Genomic DNA, 12,068 nt, shown 5'->3' with positions numbered 1-12,068 from the left:
AGCATTGCTTGGCTTCCATGCTAGCCTGAATAGTTCAGACTGAGTCTGCCTCTGGCCATCATGGGAGAAGAGAGGAGTTAACTATGGACCTGGACCAGTGTCTGCAGTCAGGTGACAGCCTGGAAGGTGGGCTTGCTCCTAGCTGGCCCACATGTCCCTCCAGGTTGACTTGTCAGCCCCTGCAGGACCCAAGCTTGCTGGGAACGGGAAACCTCAATGGCCTGTCAGACGGTCTAGGAGAGCAGAGGATGCTGATGGGTGAGCTCAACTCTGAGCCTGCCCAGCGAGGGACAGCGACAGGCCATTTTTCAGGCGTTTGGCTACTCAGCAGATTCAGTCTGTTCAAGAGTAGCAAATGGCTTCAGCAAACCTCAGCCAGTTTATTTTTTGACAGTTTGAGCTCTGCTAGGAATGGCCTGCTCCAGATCACAAGCATCTCCCTGGCCAAGCATGTGTGGCACCCCCAGCACAATGGGCTTTGCCAGGCACTTGGGTACCCCCACCCCACCCCCGCTCCACTCCAGTTGCTCCAGACCAGTCTGACAGCACAGCCTCTGGGTCCCAGAAATGCTCCCTAGCCATGCCCTGCAGTTCCTCCATTCCCTGCCCCAGCTCCTGAAGCCATCCCCCTCCATGGTCCAAGCAGCCCTGGGGCTCCACAGACAGTATCCTCCTCTGAGCCTGACAGACTAGCCTCTCTTGCCTTTACCTGCCCATGACCTTTGAGCCAACATGCCTGGGGATGGGGCCATAGAAAGGGGCCAGCTTGTCTGGGATGCTTCTGCTCTCTCAGCCCAGGAATTGGGGTGGGGACATGGGACAGGCAAAGGCAGCAGCAGCAGTAGACACAAGCTGAGGCAGGCATCTGATCCCATGTGAGCTGCTGAATAGGACACCTGGGCTGTCACTAGTCCCCGCACCTCCCACCTTACCCAGAGACAGTTGCACCAGCCAGGAGGGCGGGCCCTTTGTCCTCTTTACCCCAGGTCATCTGGGAAGCTGGGTCACTGCTAAGAACAAAGCCCAAATGTGGCTAAAGTGGAGGCCACATTCCTACCCTCAGCCCCCTAGACTTGTCCTGGACATAACCCAGAGCCCGGCAGGGGCTGGAAGGGAAATGGAGGTAGAAAGCCGAGCGAGTCACCACTAACTGCACCCTGGATTCCAGGGCCCATATGCAGAGTAACCGGAGCCGGCTGTCTGTCTAGCCAAGTGCACAGGAGTGTGTGAGTGTGCGCAAGCACCAAGGGAGCCAGAGAACAAGTGAACTCACACGGCTGCAACCTTGGCCCTTGGGCCAGGAACCTGTTCGCTTGCTCCTGGCAGCACCCTTGGCCTTGGCTCCCAGCACTGAATGCTCAGGGACTGCAGGGCAGGCAGCCTTAAGAATGTGGCCCTGGCTCCTGCCTGGGCCCTAGAGAGCTCAGGCTCTGCTCCTGCCCCATCCTGACTGCTCCCCAGAACAGAGGCCTTTTGAATTCAGACCTGTGTATGGGCCTCCAGAAGGTCCCTGAGGTCAGCATGAGAAAGGTTGAGGCTGGCAGGCTAGAAAGGACCTCCCTTGGCTGGCATGGAGTCCTAGGGGCCACATCATCTGGGTGCTGGCTTGGCTGTAGCTAGGCAGGAAGTGGGCCAGAGGGGATGAGAGTGGCCCCGACCACGTATGGCTGGGAGGAGGCCAGGAGCACGTGCTGCCCAAGCAGGTTTCTGTGTCCCCAGCCTTCTCAACCCACCTCCCACTTTGGCCACATTGGGTATTGGGGATTGTGCATTGGACTTTGTCTTCTAGAACATAAACCTACAGGGTCCACAGCTTCTCCTTAAACCTCCAGAAGACAGTGTCCACAGCCCTGTATCCTGCATGGCCACATGCTTCCCCTCCTCCTTCCTGAGCTAGAATAGCTGCCCCAGCCTCATGCTGAGAACAGGCAAACCAGAACCAGTCCCTCCTGCTGGTAGGAGGTGCCAGCATGAGGCTACCCCTCCTCAGGGCCAAGTCGCCTATATAGCAGGACTCTGAGGGGAGGCGCCCAGCGACTTGAGGGTTCCCAGCACAGCTGTCCTCAGCAGGGTAGGGCTGGCTACATGTGTGCTGTCCTCAGTGCCTTTACCGAGAAGGGTCTAGGCTGCCCTGGGCAAGGCCAGCATTTGTCTCCAGGAGCAGAAAGGCTTGGGCGCCTTGGCTCTCCACAGCCTCCTGGCAGCCCCTTGGGTCCCTTTATGTAGAAAGGCTCCTGGTCCCAGGGCTTGCCTGACTTTGTTCAGTGACCAGGGGCCTGTGGGGTCCATCCACACCATGACTGCCCAAGTGGAGGCTCTGGGTCACACATAGCTCTGCCAGGCCTGGCCAGGCTCTGAGGCCCCCACCCCTGCAGATGGCGGTGTACTTCTGCTCGGGGCTGCTGCAGGACCGGGCACAGTTCCAGCACTACGCCCTCAACGTGCCGCTGTACACACACTTCACCTCTCCCATCCGCCGCTTCGCCGACGTCCTGGTGCACCGGCTCCTGGCTGCTGCTCTAGGTGAGGGGTGTGGTTCCAGCCAGGGGGGGGCCTGTGTCAGCTCAGAGCCACCCACATCAGAGAGGACACCCAGTGGCCAGAGGCCACTCTGCTCTGATTGTGGAGGTTGACGTTGGGCTTCCCAAAGCTCAGGGGAACTGGCCTGGAACATCTCCTTCCATGCATGGTTCTGCCAAAGCTGCCGTGGGCTCACTTCTAGCCCAGCTCAGCAGAGACCAGGGCGCTGACCATGGCACTCTGCAGCTCTAGGGACTGGACATCCCAGGCCTTTACTGTTCCTGGGCTAGGGTGCCACATGGCCCTTTGGCCAGCCATGACCCCTGGCCCTCTCCTAGGCTATAGGGAGCGGCCGGATGTGGAGCCTGACGCCCTGCAGAAGCAGGCTGACCACTGCAATGACCGCCGCATGGCGTCCAAGCGTGTGCAGGAGCTTAGCACTGGCCTCTTCTTTGCCATCCTTGTCAAGGTGAGCCCCCCACCTGGTGCCCTGCCTTCCCTCTGCTCCCCCACTTCTGGACACCTGTTCACTAGGACCCTCTAGGAGCCTGGTACAGTCCCGGCCGGTGCCATGGCTATAACTGTGTCCCTACAGGAATGTGGTCCCCTGGAGTCAGAAGCCATGGTGATGGGCGTCCTAAACCAAGCCTTTGACGTGCTGGTGCTGCGCTACGGGGTCCAGAAGCGCATCTACTGCAATGTGAGTAGCCTAGCAGGAGCATAGAGGTGGGCTCAGGCAGGCCAAGCCATCCCGCCCACACTGCAGAGACACAGGCTATGAGGGGTGACACTGCAGCCCTCACTGCACTACACTGGCCTGCACTGCCACAGGGTACAGAGCCCCTTACCCTATCCTACCTCTGCAGCACCAGGCCCACTGTGTGGCACCTGCTCACTTGGGATGGGGACACCAGGCTCAGGATCTGTCCTGGGCCTCTTCCCCAAGGGCCCAGGAAACCAGAGAACTGGCCCCTTTGAGACCACTGCCACATGGCAGGGCAGGCAGGCTTTGGGGGCATGAAGGGGGAAAAGACCAGAGAATGGGTCGTGTCTGCTCTGGATGCCATGACCATCGAGAAGAAGAAAAAGAACTGTCAGCTGGGCGTGGTGGCTCTGAGAGGCTGAGATGGGTGGATCACTTGAGCTCATGAGTTTGAAATCAGCTTGAGCAAGAGTGAGACCCCATCTCTTCTATTTAAAATGAAAACTAGCTAGGAGATATGATACTGTCTCAAAAACATAAACAAAACAGACAAAAAGAACTGTCCCTGCCCTGGGTGACTGTGTAATCATGGTTCTCTCCAAGGGGACTAGGGCACCGTCCCAACCCTGGCTCAGGGCCTGCTTCAGCCAGCCCTGTGGTCCAGGGTCAGCACCTGGCCACTGCCCCCAGCTTTGAAATTTCCTAACATCCAAAGTGTCTGTACGTGGGGAGCTCAAAAAAGCAGGTGTTCATAAAAATGGGGCAGGAAGAAGAGGTGGAACCGAGTCCAGCTGATCCCCTCAGGGCTTGTGTCCTGAAACTCACTGAGCAGGACAGTTCTGGTCCAGAGCAGCCCTGCAGTGGACCCAGTCCTTGGCCTGCACTGACCACCTGGGGCCGGCAGGGGGCACAGCTGTCCGCCTCTGTGGTTCTCAGTCCACCTGGCTATAGTCAGTGTTCAACCCCAGGCCAACCTACAACCTGCCCCCCATAGCACACAGAGCCTCCAGCCCCTTCTAGTGCCATCCCTTGGCATATGGTCACTCTCAGGTGCTGCCTCAGCCAAAGCAGAGGCCAGGGGCCAGGATCCAGTGGACCCCATCTCCAATCTCACAGCTGCCATTGGGTTGGCAGAGAGAGCTCCCCACAGGCCAGGTAGAGATGGGCCAAGGCACAGGGCTGCCTCCATGCCGTAGGGCTCTCCAGGGTGGAAGGTTCTGGGCGACCTGGGGCTTTATGTGTGTTCCCCAGGCCCTGGCCCTGCGGTCCCACCACTTCCAGAAGGTTGGCAAGAAGCCAGAGCTCACGCTTGTCTGGGAGCCTGAGGACAGTGAGCAGGAACCAGCCCAGCAGGTCAGACCCTACTGTGTCTCCTTCTCCCCATGTCTCCCCCATCCTTGCTCCTGCTCCTCAGGGGCCCCTCCTCCCTCATCTCATTCCCCATGCCCCCAGCACTGCAGACTTCTAAGTGGGGTTTCAGGCTCTGATGGAGGTCCCCTGTCACACCTCCGTACCTCCTCCTTGCCTTCCCTACCCTGGGGACACCCACTGTGGAGAGATGCGGGGGCTCTGGCTATCCTGCTAAATCAGGGTTCCGACCTTTTGGGTCCTATTGAGAATCTGATGACAACTATAGACCTCATACCCACAAAATTGTACAGAACCATTTTCACTGACAACATGCCCTGCAGGTCGAGCTGAATACCCCAGTTGTGTTTCCTGACCCTCTGGCTCTTTTTACAGTGTCTCAGGCATGTGTCCTCAGGTCCGTGACCAGGTGTCAGTCCTGGAGGAGGCTCTAGTTACGGATGGGCAGCAGAGGCTGTTGGAGTGGGTGGCAGGGCCCAGTTGACAGCTGGGGTGGAGCTGGGTTTGGGCCTCCACCCCTGTGGTCCTTGTGCCCTCATGGCCTGGGCTCTGCCACAGGTCATCACCATCTTCAGCCTGGTGGAAGTGGTCCTGCGGGCAGAGACCACAGCACTCAAGTACAGCGCAATCTTGAAACGGCCAGGCACCCACGGCCTCCTGGGCCCTGAGGAGGAGGAGGACCACAACGAAGAGTCCGCAGACGAGCCAGACGACTGAGGCCAGGCACCTGCCCCTGCCCACTGGCTTGTAGGAACAGGACCTGTTGACACCAAAGGGGATTTTTAATTTGGCTTTTATTAACTCAGGGGCTTGTTTTTATTTTTATTTTTGCATTGTATTTTATTTTTGCAGCTCCATTTTTAAATGAACTGCAGGGTAGGAGTGGAGCTGGACAGAAGGCTGAGGCCTGGCCAGGGCTGACCCAAGCAGAGTGGGCCCCAATTTGCCTAGCTGCCACCCCTCTCCTGCCCAGTAACCACTGCCATCCCCTACCCAGGAAATGGGGATTTTCAGCAAATCAGTGTCATGAATAAAATCAAGTGTGAACTGCTGTCTAGTGTGTGGGGTACCACTCAGAAGCCGGGCAGCGGGTTCTCCTTACACCCCGGGCAAGGACAGCAGAGACTCGGCTCAGGCTTCACCCCTCACAGCTGAGCCGGGGTCACTACTCAGAAACTCCCTGTCAGTTCCAGCATGATTCAGAGCTGGCCACGTGGCAGATTGATGCCAGAGTCTCATTCTGGCTGATTGAAAATGTAATTAGTATGCAGGACAATGAGCTCACCCATCACCCTGACGCATGTGCCCATGTCCACCCCGCCCCCACTTCCTCTCTGCTGCCACCCCATGGGGCCTGATAGGCTTGGGTCCTGACACCCCCTCCCCCAGTTCCCAGCCCAACACTCTAGAGGGGCAGTATCCAAACCCTGATGTGAGTCAGTGTCTCTGTATCTCCAGTCCCAATCCTGGGCTCCAGCAATGCCAAGGGGACATGGGGACAAAATCAGCCTGGCTTGAGGAGAGGAAGCCTGGAGCACCCAGGGATCCAGGAACACGGCAGGAGGCCACTGAGCAGCTTCCTTCCTCAGTGGCCTGAACACAGCCTATGCCTATCCCCCCACACACACTCCTCCAGAGAACCCTGGCCTGGCTTTCCCGAGAGCTGCCAGAAACCAGGATGAAAACCATGGTGACTGAGGCCTTGTTCCACCACACCGTTCCTGGGATGTCAGGATTAACGAGCTCATTTGATCCGGTTACAGTGAATTTTCTTCAAAGCAAAATTCAATACGGCAGCTTGTTAGAGTGCCTGCTGGTGCCTGGAGTCAGTGACTGGCATAGCTGCCTCCGCACTGCCACTGTCAGCTGGGCTTCTGCTGGAGGGGGCACAGTACCACACCTGCCCTCATAACCATCTCTCCTCTAGTGCCTTTGCCCAATCTGTGTGTTCTGCCACCCCAAGGATGCCCCAGTAGCCACCATGGCCCCCCACTGCTTCTGTCCTCAGAGCTTTCTCCTGAACCAAGTATCTATGAGGACAGACAGGTGGGGGACTTGGAAAAGGAGAAAGCTGCTGGGAGCCTGGCCCAGGCAGCCTGATTAAGAGCCCCAAGGGTGAGACTCCCCCACCCCATCCCCATCCCCTCAACACTGCTCTACATTTGAGGACCCATGGCCAAGTTCTCCTTTGGCTCCCTCAGGCCAGGTTGGCCCTTTCCCCTAGCCTGGGAGCTATGGGCAGGGCAGGGCCCTGTGGGGGTCTTGCTGGTGGGAGTTCTAGGCTCTCTCTCGGTCAGCAAGGGAGGCCTGCACTTACCTGGAGGCAGTTGCTAGGCTCCCCTCACCTGAAACTGCTCCCGCAGAGCAGCAGGTCTGTACCCAGCCAGGCCTGGTTCAAACACAGCCTCCACCACATCCCCTGGCCTGTGAGCTCTGGACAAGGGGTACGTTGCTATGACAGCTGCCCATGAATTCCATAGTGGGACAGCTCCTATGTGGCCCTGCACCAAGCAGACTTGTTGACAAAAGGAGTGACTAGACACCAAAGCTCAGCAAGAGGAGGACTCATTCCTTCCTGCAGCTGTCCCACAGTGTGCCAGTGCATGCTAACGCCTGGGGGATACGGTGAGACGCCATCTTTTCCTCAAGAGGCCAACTTGGATCCTGTGGGGAGGGTGATAGACACAAACGCTCTGTAAAAGGGTCTGGCAAAGTCAAGAGGCTGGTGACTATGTGCCCAGTCTTGACAGGTCAATGCTTCCTAGACCAGGTGAAGATTGCAAAGGAGGGGGCCTGGTGAGTTGGTGGGAGGGTAGACCTCTGAGGGCGCACAGCCCTTTCTCCTGGAGGGAGACTAACCTTCCCCAGTCGTAATGAGGAGAGGCTCAGGACAGAGCTAAGATCATCCCCACTTGGGGCAGCTGCCTCCCCAAGACCCCCACGAAGGTGGCACACCACAGAAGGACACTTCTGGGGACCTAGGGTGGCAGGACAGGAAAGAGCTGGGGAAGCAAGTGGCAGAGGAGGCCAGGCCTCCACTGAGGCAGTGCCTTACCCCACCACAGCTTCTCTGGCCACCAAAGGCCCAATTGGCAGGAAGCTGGAGGCCAGGGACGCCCCAGGTGCCATGAAGAAGGCCTGAGAGAGGAAACAGTCCAGATGTCCATGGGGCCTGGCACGCCCAGGCTGCCATCATCACAGATGGCTATGGGTACCCAGCAGACAGGTAGGGCCTGAGGACAGGGTAGTGAGGAAAACCAGTGGGGAGTGCAGAGGTTGGGCTCCTGCTGGGGGCAAGAGCCTCTTGAAGGTTGCTGCAGGTGATCAGAGAATGAGGTCTGTGAGGAGCCACTGAGCCTCATGGCTGGTCAGGAGGGCTCTGATGAGATGGCCTGTGGAGTGGGCAGGGGGTAAACAGGTAGGCCAGAGAGCTGGGGCCTGCTCGGCTGTGCACACAGGGAGAGCAGGCACACTAGGCTGTGCAGCCATGACCTGTCCTGGAGAGGACATGCAGGGCCTGCAGGATGGGCACTTCTAGGCCAGTGGGCCAGCCCAGAGGCTCAGCAGAGCAAGTGGATTGAGCTGGGCCTTATGAGGGGGGGCCTACCAGGGGTGCCAGGGCCTGACCAGACATGGACAGAGCCTATAGGATTCATGAGAAAAGCTAGGGTGGCTGTGGCAGCTAGAGCCAGGCCTATGGGCTGAGGGTCATATGTGCAGGCTTTTGGAGACAGAATGTGGAGGAACATATGCCTGCTGTCACTGCCTCCCCGAAGTCCAGGGAATGGTGAGAAAAAGGAGTGAGAAGATAGCAGTGTGTTTGGCAGCTGGAAAACAGATGACAGGTGGGTGGTCCCAGGCACAGCTGACAGGAGAAAGATGAATCCACAGCAACAACACAGAAAGCTGGAGCCGTCCCCACGTACATTGCAGACCCCCAAGTCACAGGAACTAACCATAACAGGCCCTCTGGTCTGGGGTACACAGAAACAGCTAACACAGCACCTGTCACATGAAGTGCCCAGTGGCTCCCTTGATCCTGGCTGGCAGAGCCCAGCACCTGCCCCAGCCTCACTGCAATACTGGAGGTCATCTCCTGCAGGAAACTCAGGATGTCTGCATGGGCCCTCCAGTCCTGGTCCAGGGTCTGTGTGGCCATGTGCATGAGACAGCTGAGACCACAGCCCCTCCCAGTCAGCCTTCAGGATGCTAGCAGCCAGGCTCTCTGCACCCCAGCCAGAGATGGGAGGAGTCTCTCTGGGGCTCTGTCCGTCACAGGAGGAAAGACAAGGACCCTGACAGCACAAGTTCCCCAAGCAGTGACTCAGCCAGTCGCCCCACAGGGAGTGTCTTGTCTATAAGCTTCTTGTGGTCCTCACTCAGAAATATAAATGTACAACCAGTGCTGGCCCTTCCCAGGGGACCTCCTAAAACAAATGGGACAAGCTCTGAGGAGCAGCGAAACCTTATAAGAAAAAGTTTTAGAATGGAAATGATTGTTGATGTCTTCAAAAAGGTGTTTTTTGTTTGTTTGTTTTACGAAAATCATAAAACAAGAGCAGGTTGCTCCAAAAAGAGAAGAAAGTAAGAGTTCTTGGGGGGGAAGATAGACTGCACACATGAAAAGAATTTCACCATCAGAGAGACTAAAACCTCTGCAGACATGTGAGGTCTCATAAAATGCCCGTCCCTAGGCTGGGCGCAATGGCTCACGCCTATAATCCCAGCACTGTTGGAGGCTGAGGGGGGTGGATTGCTTGAGCTCAGGAGTTCAAGACCAGTCTGAGCAAGAGTGGGACCCCATCTTTACTAAAAATAGAAAAATTAGATGGCCATTGTGGTAAGCGCCTATAGTTCCAGCTACTCAGGAGGCTGAGGCAAGGGGATGGCTTGAGCCCAGGAGTTTGAGGTTGCTGTGAGCTATGATGCTGTGGCACTCTAGCCTGGGGAACAGAGTGAGACTCTGTCCTTGCCAAAAGAAAAGAAAAGAAAAGAAAATGCCTGTCCTGTCCTCTGCCCCCCGTCTCAGGGAAGATTTACTCTTGCATAGTGTAGACATTAACCTGGAAAGTAGTAAAGGGAGCACTCAGGATAGTGGCAAAGGAGCGGCTCAGGCACTGGTGGGGGCAGCAAGGAGATAAAGTGGGTAGAAAGCTGGATCCATCAGAAAAGCCTGAGAAGGGGGAGGAGGGAGAGGAGGAGGAAGCATAATTGGTGTGCTCTCAATTAAGGGCACAATGTAAGGGTATACCGCACACCTCCTGGGTGAGAGAAACAACTACGACTTGGACTCGGCCTAACACATGCAAACAATGTCACCTAATCGTCTGTACCCTCATATTAATCTGAAAAAGAAAAAAGAAAAGAAAAGCCCGAGAGGAGATTTAGGGAACTGTCAGAGTCTAGGACTGGATTAGCAGTTAAGTACATGGAAAACAATCCATATGTAAAAATAAATTAATTATTGGCTTCAGGGAAAACATAGTGGAAGAAAGAAAAAGTAATTATGCACATCTAGCCATAGCATTGACATAGCTGCTATAGTAGAAATGCTAAATGAGGATCTCAGAAGTGGATCAGGAGGACCAGAGAGAGGAAAGGTGTGAACCCGAGCAGTGGCACTTGGTGAATTGGGAGCTAAATGCTTGTTCTCCTCAGTGGAAAGGTGTAGGATGATTAAGGAGAATGGACATTCTTTGTCTCCAACCTCAGATCTGGATAGCCTCTGAGGCTGCTAAGCTAATATGGTAGAAAGGACACCTTTCTGGTTTCAGGCCATCTTTAAGAGACTGGCAGCTTTCACTTTCCTTTGCTCAAAATCCTGCTGCCATTCTGTGAGGAAGCTCAAGCAACTCTATGGCAAAACCACATGGAAAGGAGCCCCACCTCCTGGTCACCAGCCAACACCAAGTCACCAGCCACATGACTGAGCCATCTTGGAGGCAGAGCCCCTGGCCCTATCAAGCCACCCCAGCTGAAGCCTCATAGAACAGACGTAGGCTGCCGCCATCCATCCATCACAAAATGCAGATTTGTGATCAAGATTAATGATTTTTGTTTTAGGTTGTTTGGGGATACACAATAAAATGATAACAGACATGAATAGAATATATCAATAGAAACAGCTTAAAATTTTAAAATGAACAAGTGAGTTATTTAGAACCCATGGTAAACAGTTTTTATCTCAGATTAATTTGAGGTTACAATGGTTAATTACACTGTTTGCATTTGTTAGGTAAAGTGCAAGTTGTAGTTGAGCCCTTCACCCAGGGCATGTGCTGTATGACCTTACATTGTGCGCCTTAGGTGAGAGCTTGCCAATCTGCCTCCCACCTTCCCTTTTCCCCTCCCTGTACTCGCCTCCCCCCCACTTGAATTTAATTGCATTTTTCTCTTGTGTGGGCAGTAGTAGATGTAAAGTTTCCATGTTTTTATGACTGAATAGTACTCCATGGCATACTATTATATTATATACCACAGTTTATTAATCCATTCATGTGTTGATGGGCACTTGGGTTCATTGGCAATTGTGAATTGAGCTGTGATGAACATTCTAGTGTGAATGTTCCTATGGTAAAATAATTTTTTTTCTTCTCAGTAGATAAATATTTTTGTTGATGGTGATGGTGGGTTTTTGAGACAGAGTCTCACTCTGTTGCCCTGGCTAAAGTGCAGTGGCACTGTCATCTCACTGCTGCCTCAAACTCCTGGCCTCAAGTTGTTGTTGTTGTTTTAGAGACAGTCTCACTTTATCGCCCTTGGTAGAGTGCCGTGGAGTCACAGCTCACAGCAACCTCCAACTCCTGGGCTTAGGCGATTCCCTTGCCTCAGCCTCCCAAGTAACTGGGACCACAGGCACCCCCCACAAAGCCTGGGTATTTTTTGTTGCAGTTTGGCTGGGGTCGGGTTTGAACCCGCCACCCTCAGTATATGGGGCTGGCGCCCTACTCACTGTGCCATAGGCGCCACCCCTCTCTGAGAAGGTTTTGATGATAAAAGATTAAAGTTGAGTCATTAAATACAGTAGGGAGAGAGAGAGGGAAATACTATGTTTTGTATTGTTTTGTTTTTAACAAATCTTCTACATGGGATTCGGAGCATCTTTTGGGGGTGGGACACAATCATAAGAGGGTCTTTATCTATCAAATGCAATCAGTGTAACCTGGTTCTTTGTACCTTCAATGAATCCCCAACAATAAAAAAAAAAAAAATCTTCCAGAGTTACTTATACTTTAAACTACATTCAGATAGGGCCAGACATAGTAGCTTATGCCTGTGATCCTGGGATTCGGGGGCCGGGGGGGTGAGGGTGGGGCGGATTGCTTGAGCTCAGAAGTTTAAGACCAACCTGAGCAAAAGTGAGACCCTGTCTCTATCAAAAATAGAAAAACGGGTGGTGCCTGTGGCTCAAAGGAGTAGGAAACCAGCCCCATATGCCGGAGGTGGTGGGTTCAAACCTAGCCCTGGTCAAAAACTG

At 54.7% G+C, this 12,068-nt stretch overlaps 1 protein-coding gene across 2 annotated transcripts in view; it reads left to right on the top strand.

Annotated features, from left to right (window-relative positions):
• DIS3L2 (DIS3 like 3'-5' exoribonuclease 2) overlaps positions 1-5,633 on the top strand; it is a 372,485-nt gene extending 366,852 nt beyond the window's left edge. For both annotated transcript variants that reach the window (XM_003784860.3, XM_023510309.1), the window contains exons 17-21: positions 2,376-2,523; positions 2,859-2,989; positions 3,116-3,220; positions 4,475-4,576; positions 5,150-5,633. In XM_003784860.3, the coding sequence (XP_003784908.1) occupies positions 2,376-2,523; positions 2,859-2,989; positions 3,116-3,220; positions 4,475-4,576; positions 5,150-5,308 (645 nt within the window). In that variant the 3' untranslated portion in view covers positions 5,309-5,633. The remainder of the gene's footprint in view (positions 1-2,375; positions 2,524-2,858; positions 2,990-3,115; positions 3,221-4,474; positions 4,577-5,149) is intronic.
• Positions 5,634-12,068: the final 6,435 nt, after the last annotated feature.

The sequence above is a fragment of the Otolemur garnettii genome, unplaced genomic scaffold (genome assembly GCF_000181295.1).
Source record: "Otolemur garnettii isolate 467f Iridium unplaced genomic scaffold, OtoGar3 scaffold00013, whole genome shotgun sequence".
In the NCBI taxonomy this organism is placed as follows: Eukaryota; Metazoa; Chordata; class Mammalia; order Primates; family Galagidae; genus Otolemur; species Otolemur garnettii.
The sequence above is the reverse complement of the archived record's forward strand: the minus strand, read 5'-3'. Positions and strand labels throughout refer to the sequence as shown.